This window comes from Marmota monax, unplaced genomic scaffold (assembly GCF_021218885.2).
Source record: "Marmota monax isolate L192 unplaced genomic scaffold, Marmota_monax_Labrador192_F-V1.1 WCK01_AAM20220418_F8-fsc00201, whole genome shotgun sequence".
Classification (NCBI taxonomy): Eukaryota; Metazoa; Chordata; class Mammalia; order Rodentia; family Sciuridae; genus Marmota; species Marmota monax.
The window spans coordinates 1259124-1280574 of NW_026695150.1; the positions used below are offsets into that span (position 1 = coordinate 1259124).

The 21451-nt window shown below is 35.3% G+C and overlaps 1 protein-coding gene across 1 annotated transcript in view; it reads left to right on the forward strand.

The window, feature by feature from the left end:
- Phlpp1 (PH domain and leucine rich repeat protein phosphatase 1) overlaps window positions 1-21451 on the forward strand; it is a 217943-nt gene that overhangs the window by 160591 nt on the left and 35901 nt on the right. Inside the window, exons 7-10 of the mRNA XM_046428206.2 lie at window positions 1797-1999; window positions 3796-3856; window positions 6310-6405; window positions 10551-10706. Coding sequence (XP_046284162.1) covers window positions 1797-1999; window positions 3796-3856; window positions 6310-6405; window positions 10551-10706 — 516 coding nt within the window. The remainder of the gene's footprint in view (window positions 1-1796; window positions 2000-3795; window positions 3857-6309; window positions 6406-10550; window positions 10707-21451) is intronic.

A 21451-nucleotide genomic window follows, 5' to 3' on the forward strand; every position in this document is an offset into this window, starting at 1 on the left:
TGGTTCTCTCTCCTCAGTATTTCTCTTCCCCAATCTTTCCTAACTCTTCTTTCTCTTCTTGATCAATTTCACTTTAGCTGACCACTGAATAATTTCTCTTTAGTTTCTCTGTTGACATATTTAATGAAATACATGTGGAACAGAGTTCAGTTTCTTTCTTTACTCAATTGGGTCTTTCCCCTTGATTTCACTTTTTGCTGATAGCAGTAGCACCTTGATAGCTACCCAGACACAAAGCATTTGACTCGAGTTTTTCACCAGATTTGATCACTTCTTCTTTCATACCAGTTTCTGTCTCTCATCCCTTCCTTTTCCTTCCCTGCTGCTGCTGTTTCCTAACTGAGCCATTTGCTTCCATTACATATCCTCTCAAGCAAGTACGATCTTGCTCAGAGCCATCAATTCTCTGGTTCAGGGTTCGCCAGCTCTCATCTCTGGTTTCCTTCTGCTAGCATACAACCCCCCTGAGGGTGAGGCTGTGTCTGAGCTGCTCAAATTGTCCTCTAATGTGGGCTGCTAAACCAAATTATTTGCTACGTTTCCACAATGAGAGATGTCTCAAAATTGAGACTCATATTTTAGAAATGTATAGTGATTTTACGTGGAAGTATTTTTTTTTTTAAAGAGAGAGGGAGAGAGAGAGAGAGAGAGAGGGAGAATTTTAATATTTATTTTTTAGTTATCGGCGGACACAACATCTTTGTTTGTATGTGGTGCTGAGGATCGAACCCGGGCCGCATGCATGCCAGGCGAGCACGCTACCACTTGAGCCACATCCCCAGCCCACATGGAAGTATTTTGCAATAGACTTATTTCATTTTGCAGGGAGTCAGCTAGTTTAAGTGTTGTCAAACTTACCTGTTAAGTTGTAATACAGTTTGGATGTGAGGTGTCCCTCCAAAGCTCTTGTTAATGCAAGAATGTTCAGAGGTGAAATGAGTATATCATGAGAGCTATAACCTAGTCAATCCATCCTAGTTTGAATGGATGGTCTGGATGGTAACTATGGGCAGGTGGGGCATAGTTGGAGGATTTGGGTCAGTGGGGTGGCCTTTCCTAGAAGGGTTCATCTTTGAGGTCCTTTTCCCCATGTTCACTCTCTGCTTCACAATCCCACTACAAGCTGTGTGGCTTTCCTTTTTCATGTCCTTCACCCATGATATACTGCCTCATCTTGGGCTCAGAGCAGCGGAGTCGGCAATCTAGAGACTGAGACCTCTGAAACCTTGAGCCCCAAATAAACTCTCCCTCCTTTAAGTTGTTCTTGTTTTGTATTTTAGTCACAGTGACATAATATCTGACTAAAACTAGTCACATGTGGTGTGAGTTATGCGCTAGTCATATGTAGCAGGACTATATACTAGTCTGTGATGAATTAGAAAGTTTGTAAAATAGGCCCTTCACCATAGATTATGGTGATTATGTACTGCTCTTATTTATCCTTGAGCACTCTCTCCATGTTAGCACTTGGTAGGGGCAGTCCTTGATAACTCTTGACCACTACACCTTTCTCTCATGTTACTTGCTCCTCTTCCAGACTTAGTGGCCCAAATTGTGTCACGGAATTGTGTCACATTCAAGTGTCACAGAAGGCTAATACCTCTTGAAATTGTACCTGAAATGGCCAATGAATCTGACCAGTTAAGCACAGCCAGTGCTGAGATTAAAGAAGTCATAGAGAACTATAACACCATGAAGCTTGAGTCCTTTCTTATTACCCTTGTGTATTAGGGTGTGGCCATTTGTTTATAGCACTGTAGTTAATTATAGTCTCTGTTTGTGTCTTTCCCCTGAAGACTGAACATAATTAGGAAGCTTGTAGCAGATGAAGTAGACTTTCTGCAGCACATCACTCAGCTTGATTTGCGAGATAATAAACTTGGTGATCTAGATGCTATGATCTTCAACAACATTGAAGTTCTACACTGTGAAAGGAATCAATTGGTGACATTAAACATTTGTGGCTATTTCCTGAAAGCACTCTATGCCTCTTATAATGGTATGTAACATAGATCATATCAAAGCTGGACTGTTTTTAAGAATTTACCCAGTGCCATCATCTCTGCCTCATTGATTTCCTTTTCCTCATTTAGTAAAATAAATGTCAAATATATTACCAAGATAAAAGTCATAAAAGAAGAAAGCTGGTTTTATATTTAAAGGGACAGAAAGGGAAGATTTTATTGTTTCTAATTTGTTTTTCTCATATTGTGATAAATATTATGGTTGGTTTGTTTCTTCTGCTGAAAGTAGGAAGGGGGAAATATGAATAATTTCTTGGGCTACCTTATAAAAATTGTGAAACTACAGGGACTTTGATGTAATATTAGAGAGTGAAAGAAAGCCCATTGTGGAATCCAGGCAGTTTCATGTTCCACTAACAAGCAACTCAGCATAAGATAAACCTGAATGATATATCCAAAGGGACTCCATAAAGCAAGAGTCAGTCATTTAATAAATTTTTTTTTAGAATTTGAAAATTATGGCAATCCATAAATGAAAAGATCATATGGTCATACATTTGCTGAGGTGAAGATCTCAGTCCCCTGTAATCAGCAAACTGAATAAAAGCTTATATTTACTACTGCATGGTAAAAATATTTATCAAGCACTTGCTTTATGCAGATTATAACCATAGCTCATAGATTCTATAAGATACGGACATTTTTTTTTAAAAAAAAATGTCTTCTGTCATCTCACTGGAAAAACAAGCCAAATTTCAAATAGGTTCAGGTTCTAGTACAATCAGTTTGGCTGAGCACTGAAAAGATACAGGGTTTGGATAGTGAAGGCATATGAAACGGGAGGGAAGAATCTGAATGTGGCTTCTTCAGCAATTAGGAGAAAACAGATTTATGAACTCCATAGCAGTTATTGTGGGATACATGGCTTGAAGTCAGATAGTGAAACTTTGAACCTAGTATAGTAAGCTGTAGAGAACCAGGGGAGATTCTTAAGTGGAGGAGATTGTGTTGGAAGTGATGCTTTCAGGCTGTTAAAGTAAAAGCATTGGATAGGTACATTAAAGGGAGAGAGTGAGGGATTCACTCTTCTGCTAATCCAGGTTATGAGATGAACTTTGTGTGAGCTATTGGGAATTTGCTGCCAGAACTACAGATATGGATTTTAGACTTATCTTCTCAGAGGTTAGTGCCTGAAAGTATGATAACTAGAAGAAATAAAAAAGCTGGTATGAAAAGTTAACCTATCAGCTCCTCACAGTTGACTGGGGCCAAGTGGGCAACCAGATAGGAGCTGAACCTGTGAATTACTTGGCAAGCATTTAACACAGCAGGACATTTAGAAAGGACTCTGTCCAAGCCACAAAGCCCTAGGTGGACAGTGGTGTCACATTTCATAAAGTTTGAAGAAGAGTTTTCAGATTGGAGAAGAGGAATTCATTTGTGACCCTCCAGAGAGTGCTGTTCATATGTTGAGGAAGGCAAAAGCCAGATGGTATTTGGCTTTAGGAAAGGAACCCTATGTGTTTTGGTTAATCTATTAGATACAGCTTAGCACACATAACAAGAGAAAAGCCACAGCAAATGAATAGGAGAGAGGTAGGAAGATAGAATGAATGACTTATTTCAATCCCTGAATAAAAATCTTCTGATTAAGTTAAAGAAGTTTTCCTTACTTTCCGGTGGTTTAAATATTGAACAATTGGATGTATTGTAGTTCCTAAACTAAACAGTGGAGGATAAAGCACACAAAAAATGATATTCTGCATACATAAAGAGTCTTTGTGTCATTTGGATAGTAATGTTTTTATGGTTTGTTTTTTTTCTCTTCAAGAACTAGTTCAACTTGATGTTTATCCAGTTCCAAATCATCTGTCCTACATGGATGTTTCAAGGTAAGAAAACAAGTCTCAGAGAACTCTTGAGTCTACTTTAAAGTTGTTTGGATAATTATAATTATGTCTGTTCGTAAGATAAACACTTTTTTTAGATCTTGAAGGTAAACAATGAAAAATTGATTTTAATGGTCTTCTCAAAAATGCGATTGTTTCTCCATTAAAATACATCTGTACACTGTAATGTAGCTCATACAAGAAAAATCAGAGTGTCATTTTGGACTTCAGTTTGAACATCATGTTTAGGCTTGAAAGATTTTGAGTTGAGGGTCATGACTTGAAGGTCCAGTAGCTTTTAATTATATCAACCATGTCTTCTTTCCCTGAAATAATACTAATTCTTTATTTTTAGAGTACTATATTTCTTTTGATTCCTCCTCTTTGTTATTTTGTACATATATTTTCTTGCCAAGTACTCTTAGAAAATAGCCATTAAGCCAGCTTAGGTTTCTGAATACATTTTCCAATAGGTTGACCATCTTACCTTTTATGAAAATTTGATTCTGCAGCTTATATCATATCTATTCCAGGACCCACAAGTATTATAATTTACACTTTTCCCTGATGACACAAAGGTATGAGTCTGTCTACAGCATGTACTTACAGAAATTAAACTTTAATAATTTTAATACACTGATTGAAATTTACATTAAAGGAAATTCCAAAAGAAATACCACAGATTTCTGGACTCCTGGGAGTCTGTGGCTCTTTCAAGGTGATGACTGTTAAGTCATTTCAGTGTGTAAATTCTCATGTTTTTAAAAGTCACCATAGTTTGTAATCCCAACTGTAGTGTGATTCAAGATACACAGAATTTGCCTTTCATCATGAAAGTACACATACTTAGCTATTTTAATAATGTAGACATAGTTATGTATGAATGTGTTGGTATTTAGCTGTTGGAAGAATTATTACAATTATAATTTATTATATATTTATAATTATAAAATGATAAAATTCTTTGAAGAGTGCTTCATGCATTCCCCACAAAAATACACATCAAACAGTTGTGTTTAATGAAGTTGAAGTTAGACACTACATGATTAAGTTCCTTTCTGTCCTCAGCTCTGGAAGTTATTTTCACCTTTTAAATAAGAATAGTGCAGGAGTGAGGTTTGCATACATTGGTGCATATAAACATCTTGAACAGATTTGTTTTAAAGAGCTGTCTAGCTCTTTTCTCTTATTTGTAGAATATAATTGATAAGTGTACCCACTGAAACCCTGAAGTCAGCCTGAATTGGCAATACTTTGTGTCACGCTTGTTTCTGAATTCTGCCACTTAGATGTCATTCACCTTCCTTTTGTAACACTCACTGGAACATGCTCCACCTCCCAAGCTGTCATCTTGTCACACTGTTTACTAGTTCCTTAGAGTTCCTTGGGACAAAGTTCTTGAGTTATTTTAATCATTTATAAGAGTTTTCATTTCTGTATGTTGAGATTACTTTCATGATGGAATACTTTTACTCTCCTATTGTGTCAATCTTTACCAGAACAGTGTGTATCTAAACTAGACAGGAAAAAAAATAATGCCTTCTGTTTTTATTTTTTTTTAAATTTTTATTGTTGGTTGTTCAAAACATTACATAGTTCTTGATATATCATATTTCACACTTTGATTCAAGTGGGTTGTCTGTTTTTATATTTTAATTGGAAAATGATATAGTAGCAAGATTTTGGAACATGATTTTTAAATCATGTATAATTCCCACCACCCTAACATCATAACTATATTCACTTTTGCTGTAATGTCTTACAGTCCTTGGCCCAAGCATCATTTTCACAGAATTGTTCATCTGTTTGTAAAGAATTATAGTTGGGCCTGGGGTATAGCTCACTGGTAGAGAATGCTTACCTAGCATATTTGAGGGCCTGTCTTTGCCTAATGGTCTATTTATTTAATAATTAGTTCAGTTCACTTATTTCTAGTAATTATAATTACCATCTAATGCCTACTGGTCCCATTTTAAAGTCACTTCTCACTCTTTCTCTTTATTCATGGATATGTTTTCATGATACCAGCTGGAATTGGGAAGTATTTTAATGTTAAAGGGTAAAAATGCAAATTTGAAAATAAAACTAATGTCATTTGACTCTTTGACTTAACCAGAAGTGTTCATGTATTTTTCCTCAGTATAAGATATCTGTCCCTTAACTTGTATTTATATATTTTTTAGGAAAGTACTCTGGCAACTAGGATTTTTTAAATTTTAATTTTATTTGGATTTTAGAGAGGATGCATGTGGTTTTACAGTGTTCCTTCTTGTTCTGTATTTCTTCTTACTTTCACAAATAAGAGAATAAAGTGAACACGCATATCCTTTTGATTTATCTCATTGTGTTTTGGTATGCCATTAAAGTTTTATTTATTCTTTGTAATTATTTTGAATTTAGAATCACACTTGAGGCCAAATTTAATTTTAAAAATAACTATGTGTTTTTATATTTAGAAACCACTTAGAAAATGTGCCTGAGTGGGTATGTGAAAGCCGAAAACTAGAAGTTTTGGATATTGGCCATAATCAAATATGTGAACTTCCTGCCCGGTAAGCATTGTGGATCAAGTGAGAGAATCTTAAAATAGATGAGCAATGAATAGAAATGCTGATTTTAGTGTTTAACTTGTTTTTATGAACCTAGAAAAGAGTTTATTTTAAAACCTTATTTGGTGCCTTTACCCCATCTGTGTCTTCATGGAGTAAAGACTAGACTGAGGTTTTGACTCTCAGGCAGGCCTTCAAACATGCCAAATGATGGTGCTTGGTGGAAATTTTTAAATAAACCAAAAGAAATGTTCAAAGGCTCAACAAATAAATGAATGGTTCACCTCTAGTATATTAATTTTTTCAGGATCTTCTACTTTTGTCTATTGACTTAACATATCTACCTTTCCTATAAATAATTTTCCCCTTATACTATAACTTTGGTGGGGGTATTGTTAGATCATTAAAGCTTGAAGGGCGAACTCAATTCTCTCTCTTTTTTTTTTTCTTGAAATGAAATTTGGAGTAGAAGATCCAAGAAATTCTCTTTCCTTTTTTCTCATAACATTTGTTATTATTTTTATTTCATAATTTTCACTTCAATGTTAAGAATTTCAAAATAGTCATATTATGATATCTAGTATCCATAGATATAGATAAATGTTTTCAAGTTGACTAATTGTGGAACAAAATTGGACTGTTTAGACTAGCCTTGCAATTAATAACTGAAAGAGTAATTTCTCCCAGGACTGTCCTGTCACACTTCCTGTGAGGACTGAAGTGCTCTATTTCTGTGCTGTCCAGTAAGGTATGTCCAGCCACATGTAGCTGTTGAACACTTGAAATGTGGCTGGTGTGATTAAGGAACTGAATTTTTTATCTTATCCTATTTTAATAATTTAAACTTAAGTAATCACTTGTAAGCTAGTAGCTACAACAATTAAGGTTAGTTATTTCAGACATTTTTAGCCAATCACTGAATAGAGAAAGTCAATTGTTTCTACCAATGCACAGTCCAGAATATCAGTGAAAATACTGTAGAATGCATGTCACCATTTTGGAGTAGTTTTTACTTTAGATTACTTTCACATGATCTTTAGATATATGATTTGTATTCACAAAGAACAAGAATAATTATATATGTATAAAATATATAATTATTTAATATATTATATATATATATATATATATATATATATATATATATATATATATATAAAATTATTCTTGTTCTATCTATCTACTTGACAAGCCTAGTAAATGTTTTAGAGTTGAGCTGTCTAATAATGGGGGGGTTACTCATCATTGAGCCAGGTGGCTATTGAGTTATTGAGTTTTAATTGAGAAGTGTGACATGTTCTAATTTAGAAGTTCTCTAAGTGTGAGATATATATATTACATGCAAAATATTAACAACATTGTATATTAATTGCATTATAAAATATTTTAGATATGTTGGGTCAAATAAAATACAATATAAGAATCATTTTTTATACTTTGTTTTAATGTAACTACTGGAGTTTAAAATTACTTAGTTTGTGTTATATTTCTGTTAGATAATACTGTGATAGAATAAAATCATTAAAGAAAAGATTCTTTTGTCCATTTAAGCGTTTACAAATGCAATTAAGAAAATGTTACATTTTCTCCAGTTGTATTTTATTATCATAATCACCTCTCCCTTTCCTCCTCTTGTCAATGTATTTTTTGGTTTTTCTTTGGTTTAATCCTAAAAAAAAATCTTTCATAAAAGAAATCTAAGTTACATTTTCAGTTGCTGAAAACAGCTCAGGTAGTTTCTGTTTGTTCTTCAGCTGTACATCATACTTATAAATTTGATCCATTTGAAATCACTCTCAGCCCAGGAGTGTTAAATTGAGCATTTATGTGACCCTGTGTAGCCCATCACCATTATCAAAAGGATAGATATGTGTGGATATGTGTGTATTTGGGTGTCTATGTCTTGCCCTTTTAGAAGAGGAAGATTGAAAACAAAAATCGGCTACTATTAGTGGGGGAAATTAATTTGTTGCAATTTTTTTTTAACCATTATCTTTTCTCCTGTTTTCTCTCTTCTGTTACCCCTTCTGACCCTTGATCCAACAGACAGCACATAAGTGATTGAGGCCTCTATTTTGCTACCAAAGAGAATTTTTTATATTTACACACACACTTAAAATAATTACAAGATATCTCATACTTTACCCAATCTTCCTAAAGTTCATTAATCTTAAGATTGAATGTGTATCAGTTCAGGCTTTGGGGGGAATCTAAAAGTTTATTCAAAGCAGATACCAAATGCTCTATTGTCAAAGCATTTAAATTGTGTGTGTGTGTGTGTTTAATGTGGGACAAAACAATATGTATTATTTTCTCTTGTGGTGTTTAGCTGCAAACTTTCTAAGGGCTCTATTGTTGATGTCTTATTCAGACAAGACAGTAAGTTATTACTTAAATTTTATTTCTCTAAGTAAGGCATGTGAAAGGTTTAACAAAAATTATTATTTAGAAGTGGAAATGCATTAAAGGAAAAGAAAGTATTATAATGCTTAGCATAAAAAGCAGTTGAACTGAATCTAATAACATTTAATATGCTGTAGTTGATAGAATCTACTGTTTTGTTTGGAAAAATCAAGATAAAGAATTTTTCACTCCCGTCTTTCAGTTTTCCATGTGTTAAGAATAAAAGGAAAAAAATAATACATATCTCCAAATCCTGAATTGTTGGGTTGGAGTCACTATTCTAGAGATTGCCCTGTGACAATAGCGGCTGCACACTGGCCTGGATAGTCTGTCCTGTCACACTGATGTCTAAACCTGTAAAATCAGATATCTTTAGTGGTGACCTATAATGTGAAGGGTTGAGGCAGGTTGCTAACATCTTTGTAAGAAAGAATATAATTTTTATATTTAAAGTGAATAAAGGTATGCCATAATATAGAGTGATTTTTAACAGTTGTGAGTCAAAGAATACAAAATTTCAGTTAGGAAGGGGAAATAAGTTTAAGATACCTTTGTGTAAAATGTGACTATAGTTAATAATAATGTATTATATTGAAAATTACTGAAGGTAAAGGTTCTCACCACAAAAAATGATAGGTATGTGAGGTAATGTGAGGTAATGCCTATTAATCAGCTTGATTTAGCCATTTTATAATGTATACATATATCAAACATCATGTTGTAGACCATAAATATATATATATATATATATATATATATAATTTTCTTACCAAATAAAAATAAGTTAATTTTAAAAATTAGGGTTACCAGTAAGATCAGAATGGTAGAAAACAGGTGGATGAGGAAGCCTCATTTTCACTGCAGCATAAATGAATTCTTACTCTATAGTGATCATGATGCAAATTATAACCTGGCATTTTCCACAGCTCCCAGATGTTTGTGTTTAAACCCAGCACCTGTTTATTCTCTATTACTGTTGGAAAAGTCTGAAGTGGTCATAATGCACACTTACATTAGATTAACAGGTATTCATTATTGATTTTGTTCCAGTAACCCTTAGAAGAAATGCAGTCAATCTTTTAAACAGTTCTTTAAGGCTCACAAGAAAATAGTAGATAAAAGGTATTCTGCTCTCTTTAGGAGGGAGTCTCTTCCTTGGAGTAAGATTAAACCAAAGAGAAAGCAAAAATATATTGACATGAAGCATAAGAAAGGATAGATGATTGTGATTTTAAAACTGAAAGAAAATGTAACAGTTTCTCAGATGCATTTGTAAAATTTAAGTTGGCTAGAAGAAGCCTTTATTTGATGTTGATCCTTTATGTAAAGATCGATGGCTGTGCTATGTTTATTTAGTAGCTTTGTGGGTAGAACACCCAGCAGTATAGGGCCATATAAGACACAAGCCTTACTTTGGAGAATCATACAACCTTTCAAAGCCCACCCTGTGAGTCTAACAAAATTGGATTGACCTCTTTAGTGTTTACCTCTATGAAACTTGTTTTTCTCTAAGAAGAGCTTCTTAGCTCAATATCCCTTTTCATAATTTTCCTTGCCCTCATTTTTTAAAAGTCTAGAAAGTATTGAAGTTTAAATCTCCAAGTTTATATGAACTTGCAGTTGCTTTGAATGAATGTGAGATTTTGGAGGATTTTAAAGTATTCTGCTCTTACTCATTTTCTAATCTTTATCCCAAATTAGCTTAAAGTAAGTTGGATTTTTGTCTTCTGTCCCTTTTTGTACAGCTTATTTTGTAACAGTAGTCTCCGGAAATTGCTGGCAGGACACAACCGGTTGGCAAGGCTGCCTGAGCGGCTAGAAAGAACCTCGGTGGAGGTCTTGGATGTGCAGCATAACCAGCTCATTGAGCTACCACCTAACCTCCTCATGAAGGCTGACAGGTAAAGTGCTTTGTCTGTCTTGTGTGTTCACCTGCATCTGTATGGTATCCCTCGCTGGCCTTTTTGTCTTCTCTGAAGTGAGACCATGTGTGAGAGTTTTCTGATTATTCAGCTTGGATTTATGAAGAGAATTGTTTTGCCACCCACATCTCTGACCACTTTGTAGGGGGTGGAGCCAGGGATATCCTATAGATTCTTTATTAACTTTGCTGCTCTCTGGAGAGAGGGGTAGATTATGTTGTATGTAATACGTGGTGGGGATGCCAGTGTCAAACAAGGATGAGAAGTGCACTTGCCCACATTGCCACCTGGCCAGAACTTGCACCAGCTGCTCCAGGCTTAGCTTAATTAGCTTATCATTCACTGGTCCTGCTTTCCATATTTGTGACTTTCATGACAGAGGTGGGTTTTCCCAGAGTTTGCTTATTTCTTTTTTTTAATCGGTCCTTCTTTACCAATCTTTCCCCTCACATTTAAGTAACATATTTTCTTTTGAGCAAACAGAATTTTTCTAAATAACTTGTATTAGTAAGCCTTTGAAGAAGTTGTTTTGATGAGGGGATTAATTTATCCACTATGTGAAATTCTGTTTTCTATGAAGAGCTACAACATAGAAAACTTTAAAGAAAGCAGTAAATAACAGTGAGTGTTAACTTACTTTGAAACATCTTGTTTGCTTCAGAGTCCTTGTTACATATACTAAAATGCTCCATAGGCTGGTGCCTAAATCACTTTGACCTCTGCTAATGTTTTTTTTTTAGGAAGTGACCATTACTTTAGAGACAACAGGAAGGATCTAACTATGAGTGTATCCTCGTGATGAAAATTTTTAAAAGATAAATTTAATTTTGTGTTTCTACAAGCACAAAAAAGGAAATGAATATTTTAACTTAAAAAGAAATTTTAGATATTTCAGCATGTGTGATGCTGTGTGGGTGAAATAGCCAGGGAAGAACTGTGGCTCTCCCAAACTGAATTTGTTACCTCACTGTCTCCCAAGGCCTGTGTCCAGCCCTTCACTGACTCATTGTGCATTGTGTTGCGATTCCTGCCCACTTTCTCCTCCCCACCCTTAGAGTGTTGACTCTATGAAACCAGTGCTGCTTTGCAATTACAGTTTTATCCCCAGCATCCTGTATTGTATCTGGAATTAAGGAAGATGCTCAATAAATTTTTATTCAATGAGTAAAAAAGAACTTAAGGAATTTTAAATATTATCCATCCTCACTCCCAGTTTCATATTTTTTGTCTCTTTTTCTTTTAAATTATCCAGATACAACTATATTCACTAAAGTGTAAAAACCCTTTGGCATATTTCTCAAGAAAATTTATACACACACACCTTTAACTATTACCTAGATCAAGGTATAAAAAATTTTTAGTACTCCTTTCCTCTTCCTTTAGTTATTTTCCTCAAAAGAAAAAAAAATCCTAGTGTGCTTATGTAAGTTACAATGAATTACAATTGAACTAATTATAAAAAATTAATGGAATTTAAGAAAATATGGTTGTCAACTGTGTACAGTGGTGCACACCTGTTATTCCAGCACTAGGGAGACTGAAGCAGGGGGACCCAAAGTTCGAGGCCAGTCTCAGCAACTTAGGAAGACCCTGTCTCAAAATTTTAAAAAAGGGGGATGATGAGGCTGGGAATGTAGCTGAGTAGTAAAGTATCCCTGGGTTCAATCTCCAATACCCTCCTCTAAATATGTGTGTGTGTGTGTGTGTGTGTGTAATGATACTGTCAACTTTAGAATAGTGTGTATTAATCTGCTTTTCCAGAAGGCAGGAAGGTATTTGTTAACCAAATAAGAGAGATGAATCTATAGAAATAAGGCAGAAATAAGAAACTTTTTTAAAAAACATTTTTTTAGTTGTCAATGGACCTTTATTTATATGTGGTTCTGAGAATCAAACCCAGTGCCTCACACGTTATGCGAGTGCTCTACCACTGAGCCACATCCCCAGCCCCAGAAATAAGAAACTTTTATAAAAAGGCATATTCTGCAGCCTTTGTTTTCCAACCAGTATAGCAGTTACCTTTCTAGCATGGTAACAACTGATCTCTCTTCTTTTTAGAAAGAATACTTTAAGAGCTAATTATCTCAAGCATACAGGCTTTTGAAGCAGGCAGGGTAAGATTGATTAGCTCTTTCTTTTTGGAGATACTGGTATACTGGTATTGAACCCAGGACTTCTCTACCACTGAGCTACATCCCTACCCCAGAACATTTTCTAACTATTTTTACTAAGCCACTGATTTTTAGAAAGTTGATATTAATAATAGTCCTTATTTTGGCGTAATTTTTATCAGGAAAATGTGTAGCTTTGGGGTATTTCGTTTGATGAGTTTGGGGAAAGAAGTAAACTAGTATTGACAGTAATTGAAGCAGGTCAGCCCAGAAAACATGATGTTTTAACACTAAAGTTGGCTTTTTAGGAAAGAGTATGTGTGACAGGTTTCTTGCGGGCGGTTTCAGCTGTGCTTTGTTTTATTTTACAGCAAACATCCTACTGACACAGTGGGTTTAAGCCACTGTGTGGGATGCTGTGGGGCAATGAGAAGTGAGTCAGCATAGGTGTGACCCTCCCAAAGCTTACCTTCTACTGCAGCTTAAAGTAGCTGCTCAAGGAAGCTTAATAATTGGGTAGAAGAAACAGAAAATTATAAGGTGAATGGCATAATTTAGCCTCATGGTATGAGGAAGAACCCATTTGTGTAAGACAGAACAAATTTGCTATTCATGTTTGGCAAAGAGCTTCAGCCATTAATGAAACTTTGCCTTAATATTTCTTTCATTCAGTTTGTTCCATAATACGAATCATAAAAATATGTAGTTGCTCCTTTTTTAATATTTTTTTCTGACAATAAATTAGTGTTATCAGTTCTGTGTTGGGTTATGTAACTGAGGAAAGTGCCTGAATACAAGCCTTCATAAGTTAAAATGGTTTAGTTCATGCTCTCAATAAAACAAGTATTTAGAAGCCTCAAGAGAACTATCAGAAAAACACGTATTATTAAACAGAGAGTAGAAGGCCTTTTGACTCTTTTTCTTGGGAGTATTCCTTTGCTCTGAATCTTGTCTACTGAAATCAATCTCATAGTTTTAAATACATGATACTGTCAACTTTAGGATAGTGTGTATTAATCAGCTTTTCCTGGTGGCAGGGAAGGTATTTGGTAACCAGATAAAGAGAGATGGATCTACTTTATAAATTAGATGGCTTTTAGTAAAATCATATTTCTCTGAAAACTTGAGACCCATTGTATTAAAATTCTTATGACTTGAATCAGCAATCTTAGTTTACAAGTTTCCTGTGCATATTCATCTCTGAGTTTTGTTTATTTTGACGTGCTTTTCAAACCTGGCAGTTTACACTGTATGCATGTATTAAAATATGATCTTATGCTCCATAAATATGCATAATTATTATGTGACAATTAAAAATAAATTTTTTAAGAATAAAAGTAAGTAATAAAAAACTTTGCAGCTCAAAAATTATACATGGATCATAAATTATTAAGAGGTTGTCTTTGGTTTTGTATCTTACAGTCAAGAGAGAATTTAGTTCTGTTGGATTAACTGGCAAATATTCTAATCTAGACTTTATTGGCTTGGATTTTTCATCATACTTATTTCTGCTTTTAGTTGAGGATTTTCTTAATGGAAACCCTGGAAGAGTTTGAGATAATTGGTTGTGATCAACAGATGGCCAAAGGAGGGGTAGGTAATTCTCTGTGGCTCACCAGAGTGGATAAGGCACTGCTAGAGGTACTGCCATCCTTCTGTTTCTTTCTGAAATCTTGGCAGAGACTCCTTGTCCACTCAGCATCTGCACGAATTTGATATGGCCAGACAGCTTCTCCTGATGGAATCACCCTGATTAACAAAGCCAAAATGGATGCTCTTAAAGGAGAGTTATAGCTCCATGTTGTGGGTGGGCATCCAGGTCTGTTTTTATCCCTACTTGGAGTAGTGCAAGGTATTCTCAGGGGCAGGAGTTGGGGGTAGTGTATATGCAAATATGGTTCATGGTAGTTGCTCATTTGTATTTATTAAATATCCCCAGAGCATTAGTCATACTATAGACCATAAGTTTTAGTGACTCAGAGCATGTGTAAATATCAAAGGGACTAAAAGGGAACAGAAAATTTAGAAGAATTGTGATTGATTGAGCATGACAACTGGTGCCTTTTGGCAAAGACAGATATTTCTGGCATTTTGAAGAGCTAAGATGCCTACACTTTTTTTTTTTTTAATGAAGAGAGTTGCCTTGTGACATTCTGATGTTTTAGAGCCATGGTAGAAAAAGAGTATTTTTTAAAGCATGTGTTCAGAATCCCTTAGAGAATTTAAGGAATATCTTCAGAATCCCTTACAGAAATTTCCTGAACATGAATATTCCTGGCTCTAATCTAAGTTTTACTCACTTAGACTTAGGAGGATAGACTGGGAATCACCATGTTTACAAGGCTCCCCTGTTCTGTGGGTTCAGTCAAGAGGATCCACTGTACATAATGAAAGCTAAATGTGACAACAGGTGCTTGTCAAAAAGCAGATTTATATAAAAGAAGAGTATTAATAGAAAAATTGTGAGTCTATTTCTGGATATCAAATATATCTCATTACTTCCTTTTATTGTGTGTTTCTCAAATATATTAAAGTAGTGGTTGTTAGCATTGTTACCTCAAAATCAACTGCGAGTTTTTCAAAACTAGAGAATCACTCAGTGGGATTCAGAACACTATGAAGAAGATAATTTCCATCCACTCCTCAGCCCCACAATCCCTTCAGTTCTGGGGAAGGGAAGGGTGGAACTTGGGAGAACAGACAATATGTGATCTCACCAGGGCAGGGTTAGAGTCTAGCGACAAACTCCATGTGTTGTTAACCAGAACAAACCAAAAGGGTTTAGCCAGAGGTCCCGAGCACTCCTGATTTCAGCTGTGAACCTAGAACCTGAGAAGAGAGCAGGCATAGATTATCACAGAGTGCTGCCAGTACCCAGAGGCTGCTTGGTAATCCTTACTGACACTTCCCTGGTGCTCCCAAAGTAGATGAGATGGGCAAGTTTTCTCCACTAGTGGGTTCTCCATCTGTTCTCAGGAAATCACTAGGGTACATTAGAACAGGGGGGGGTTGTCCTGAAATAATTCTCAACTTGGTGAGAGTCTTTTAGATAGATTTTTGAGGTCTCACCCTGACCTGCTTACCATGAGGGTTGAAGAGGAGAATATGCTCTGAGGAAAACTCCTAGATGGTTCTGAGGTGCAGCCAGATTTCGAGCTGCCAGCCTAGGGCATCTTCTGTGAGAACTGTTGCTCCTTTAGCAGGAGAGGATAAAGTGCAAATACAAAGAGAAATAAGTACCAGATAGCAAGCGGTCACACACTTCTCTGTCCCTGCTTCATTACGAGGCTGTGTGCCCAGTGGACGCAGAATAAGAAGACAATGGGAAAGATAAGAAGGAGCTGGCAATGTGGCTGAGGTAGCCTACAACTACCATCGAAAGCTTAAGTAGAAGTATGTAATTTGAAGGGGTAGCATGCAGAAAAAGTACAGCTACTTAGAGAAAATTGACAGTTGGTTTGGTAAAAGGGAAGAGAAGCAAAAAGGGAAAACGAAAGTTCAAAATAAAAGTGAACCAGAAGAGGACACACAGTCCTTCCCTACTCAACTCAAAAAGAAGTCTCTTAGTGTGTCTTGTCTTTGCCGTGCTGACAGCAAATGACACCATTGATCTAAGCATCTTGTGAAACAGGCTGATACCATAAAAAGGAATAAGGATTGGAGGAACATCTATATTATTAACCCCTAAAATGAGAAAACAAAAAACAACATACATCATCTGTGCAATAGTCTCCCCAAAACTATTGTGAAGCTGAAGGAACTGTAAGACAACATTCAAAACAGAATTAAATATACTCAAATGAGCTTGTTGGGATATGAAAAAAGAAAATTGAGAAACTAAGAATACAAATGGACAAACAGGAAAGAATGGAAAGACAAGTGTTTGAATTCATAAAATGAAAGAGGGTAGTGAGTATCTCAGAAATGAGTAATACATCAGAAGGTGCCCAAGGGAGAATAGACTCAAGTAAAAAATTAATAAGGGACATTAAAGAAAGGCTGAAAATGAAAGGAATGAAAATGAGGCAAAGAAGAAATAAAAAGGTAAGAGATAAAATAGTAGAAATGCAAGATAGACCAAATAGGAATAGCAGTTTTTTTAGTGAGCCCTTGAAGAGCAAAGGCAAAACAGTGGAGCACAACTAACATTCAGAATGGTAATCCGAGAAATTTTTCTATTTTTAATAAACAAAGTATCTTAAAGTACATTTTAAAGGGACTGTTGATTGAATACCTAGAAAAAACAGAATTTTCAATTCTGGTTTTATTTCAAGACTTACTTTGGTGAAACTATTAGATTCAGAAGATTAAAGTCTTCAAGTATATCAAGAAAAAAGATCAAATCATTTAAAAATGCAAATATGTAGACTGTCATCAGATTTATCAGAAACATACAAAGCAAGGTAATAGTTGAGCAACATTTTTAAAAATTTGATTAAAGTATGATCCCAGATTTTTATATCAAGCTAAGTATCCTTTAAGATATGAATTTTTAGAAATCTAGATGAAAATGAGATAAAGAATTTGAAAATAAAAGAATGGAAATGCAAAACTGACCACAAAGGAATAAAACTTGTATATAAGTCCTTGAAGACTAAAGATACAACAATGGAAGAGAACTAATATTTAAAACTGTAGTCCATTAAATTCCTGTAGCAGTAAACACAAGATTTCAAAGTTTAAAAAAAAAGTGATAAGCTAGATGATAAATGCAAGGTAACTACTAGAACAAACTCCCTAAGTACAAAAAAAAAAAAGTATTAAAGAAGAAAAATGTACATTCTATAGAGAGAGAAATAGCAAATATATATAATTGTGAAATAGTAAGACAGTTGATACCAAACATCAGATATATCAATATATATGATTGAACTTAACTCACCTCAAAAGTGGAAATAGTCCATGTTCATTACCTGATAAATGAGTGAACAAAATGTGGTGTATGTGAATTATGAATTATATCTTAATAAAACTGTTAATTAAAAGAGAAAAAAGTATTGAGGGTGACTTCCTTACACACCATGATTCTGAAGCCTGTTCTTAATAGTGAAACCTCAGTGCTGAAGTGCAAAAGAGAAAACATCACAGTAAATTATCGAGATGTATATGCAGAAGCCTTCAGATACACAAGACATGGGCTGGGGATGTAGCTCAGTGGTAAAGCACCCCAGGTTAATCCTCAGTCCTCCACCCCCAAAGTAGTAGCTGGTTGCTGTGGTGTATGCCTATAACCCCAGCTATTTGAGAAGCTGAGGCAGGAGGATCCAAAGTTTGAGCCCAACCTAGGTAATTTAGTGAGACCCTGTCTCACAATAAAATAAATTAAAATAGGGCTGGGGATGTAGGTGGAGTGCTTGCCTATCATATATGAGGCTTAAGGGTTCACATGTACAGTACTAAAAAAAAAAAATAAAAAGAAGTAGTATAGGAAACATCAGTGTGAATCAGTAACCTTAGTTAAGTTTCATGAAACTTTTGTTCCAGATATATATATATATGGCGTGTGTAGTGTGGCTGGTTATGCAAAATGCATTTTGTACTTTTAGTTACTATCATAAAAAGTTGGAAAGCCCCTGCCTTAACTATCAGCCTCGTGAAGGTAGATGAAATTGTCAAAAGTGCTGTGTTATAAAAGCAACAATAAGAAATTATTTTGGCTTTGTTTGATACGTCTGGAATGTTTTGAGGACAGAAATCATGGAATTGTTTGTTTACTTGTTTGTGGTGTTGTTTTGTTCTTGTTGTTGTTACTGGGGATTGAACCCAGGTATACTTTACCACTGAGGTACACTTTTAGTAGTTTTTATTTTTTATTTTGAGATGGGGCCTCACTAAGTTACTGAGGGTCTCGCCTCAGCCTCCCGAGTCACTTGAGATTATAGGCATGTGCCGTTGTGCTTGGCTCAAGGGAATTGTCTAAAGTAAGAGTTCTGCTTGGTTTGGATGGCCTTAACCATTTGGATTTTTTAATGGAATACAAATGCTAGCACTGATCTCCAGGAAAATTATTTCAATACAGAATACCTGTTGTGCCTACAAATTATAAATCTATTATGGTACCAAAGCCTGTGCTCCTTTTCAGGGACAGAATTCAGGCTGTAAAATTCTAAGGCTGTATGGAAATTTCTGAAAAACAAACAGGACAAAACAAAGTAAACCCAGATGAGCCAGATGAACATGGTGTGCCAAAACAAGGAACACAGCAGTTGCTCCAGAGCAGGAAGTGGATTTGTCTCATTGCTCATGTGGGTGACATCCCCAAGTACTCTTGGACAAGAACTGTATCTCTCTTTTGTCTGACTTTTGTACTTCCTGCTAAGAAAAGGTTTTGAACACCATGCTGTTGATTAACTTATTGTAAGAATTGAATTTGAAGAGCTGTGTATATATGATCTTCAAGTTCCCCAGCAGGTACCCTCCAGATGTTTTGGAGAAGGGGCCTATGAAAATGTCTTCATGAAAAGGTTTTTATTTTTATTTATTTGTTTTTTAAACATTTGAGTTTCGGAGAGATGTGTTAGAGAATAATAGACTGTTGAAGTTGATGGAATTTGGAATTTATTTCTGGCTTTGCCACTAGTTACTCTTCAACCATTGCCAAGCAATTTGACTTTCTCAGCTTCAATTTAATGTCTTCTTTAAAATATGAGGGATTACCTCTGGATATATGGAAGACTCAGATCAGATAGAAAATAGTGAAAAGCTGTGGTTTCAACAAAGTACCTCACAAATGAAAGAAGCATTACCATTTTACTGCTTTTTCTCTAATAAGAAGAGTGTTGCTTAGTGAGGATTATATGGTTGAAACATTTTTTGGCATATTAAATAGCCTTTTCATACAGTCATTACAAAAAAAAGAAAAGAAAAAAATCTGTAAGGGAGAAGCTTGAGGATGGTTATTGCATCAGTGACTTGTGACCAAACCCAGTGCTTTAGAAATGTTGCTTTCTTCGAGGGTTGAAGACAGGGAGTGCGATTATGGAGCCTATCTGTTGAGTAAACTGTTATCCATACTGTAAAAAATTTGCACATCTTAAGTAGTTATTGATCCTGGTGGAAGGATGACACCTAATCCACTAAATGGTTTACTTTGTCTCTTCCTGAAGCATTGTAACATAGAGTATTGAATTTAACTTTCTTGAGTCCATCAGAATTGAAAAATCTTGTTAGTCCAATTGTTTGCTCTTGGACTGTTAAACATGGTGACTCGATCAGACTGCACACAGATCAGATGGCATCCATGTAGTTTCAGTTAACTTAGTTTCATTTCCTGGAGAAGTACAATGCAGGATTTTTTTTTCCTTTTAATTTACCATTAAGAATATGTAGTTCCTTAAGTATAAGCAAATTTCAGAAAGAGGAGAGGGCGAGAAATCATTTTGGAAACTTATTTTCTTCCCTTCTTTAGATGCTACAAGGGGTTTTCAAAGTCCTTGGGCAGCTTTAGAGGTGAGCATTGACTTGTCAATATTTTAAAGACAATATTTTGGGTTTTTTTCTGGCTTAAAATTATTCTTGCTTCTCTTGTTTTATGTCTTTACCTATTTCCCAGAGAATTGTATTTTAATGAAGTTGCCAGATGATTTCCCAGCAACCCCTAGTCCAAGATATTTCAGGGCAATAAAAATGTATTTCTTATGTTTTAATTTATTCTAATTCTACATTGAAGAAATTTTTAACAGGATATTCAAGTCAGGTGGTTAAATGGAGCCTGAAGACACAGGTTCATAAAAATACTAAAAGAACTGAGGTGATGAAACTGGTTTCCTTCCTAATTCTAAACCATTTCAGAAATTGTATGAATGACCTTTATTTTCTTCTGTAGCACACACGACTATAATTTCCCATGACTATTTATGGTCTGTACAGCCCTCCTCGAACTTCCCCCTTTTTTTTTTTTTTTAAATGTCAATGGAATACGTGTTTCTTTAATGGAAAATATTCTATTTTGGGGAAGTAGCTTTTCCTCAGATAAGTGGTGGAGTTGGTATGTGTGTGTAAGCGTGGGGAGTGTGCAAAATTATAGAGTGTTAACTTAGTAGATTGAGAGCTTGGGATGAGTCCTGAGGAAGACTCCTAATATAAAGCCTTCTTTTAATCTGAGATTAAAATAACTACTTGGTGTTTCCTTATCCATCCTTTTAAAGGAAGATTTTATTTTATTTTATTTTATTTCTTAACATGCAGCAGAACAATCCTGAATCTTTGCTGAAAGTTTAAACCCAAGTGATTTTGAACTGAGAATGGTGTGGAAGGCAAGGCAGGCGTGGCCTGGTGTCACAGTGAGCCCTGTGCACCAAGCACTCACCTTTTCCTGTTGCTGCAGCTGTACAGTTGGACACCCTTCAAGGTGGGAGGGCCACCTCTGACTCCCAAACCATGGCCTTCCTGACCCTTTGGAATGATTTAGAACCTGACCTCAAGGATTCTCGTCCAATTCCCAGATATCGTTGTGAATTTCTATGTTTTATAATAACTGGAAGGATTTTGACAGTTTTAGTTATCTTAGGAGTAAAACTGTTCTTTGTGTTTTATCCACTGTTCATTTCATCATCTGGAAACTGTGGCAGAACATACATTGTCTTGCTTGTTTGCATTAGTACACACTTTATT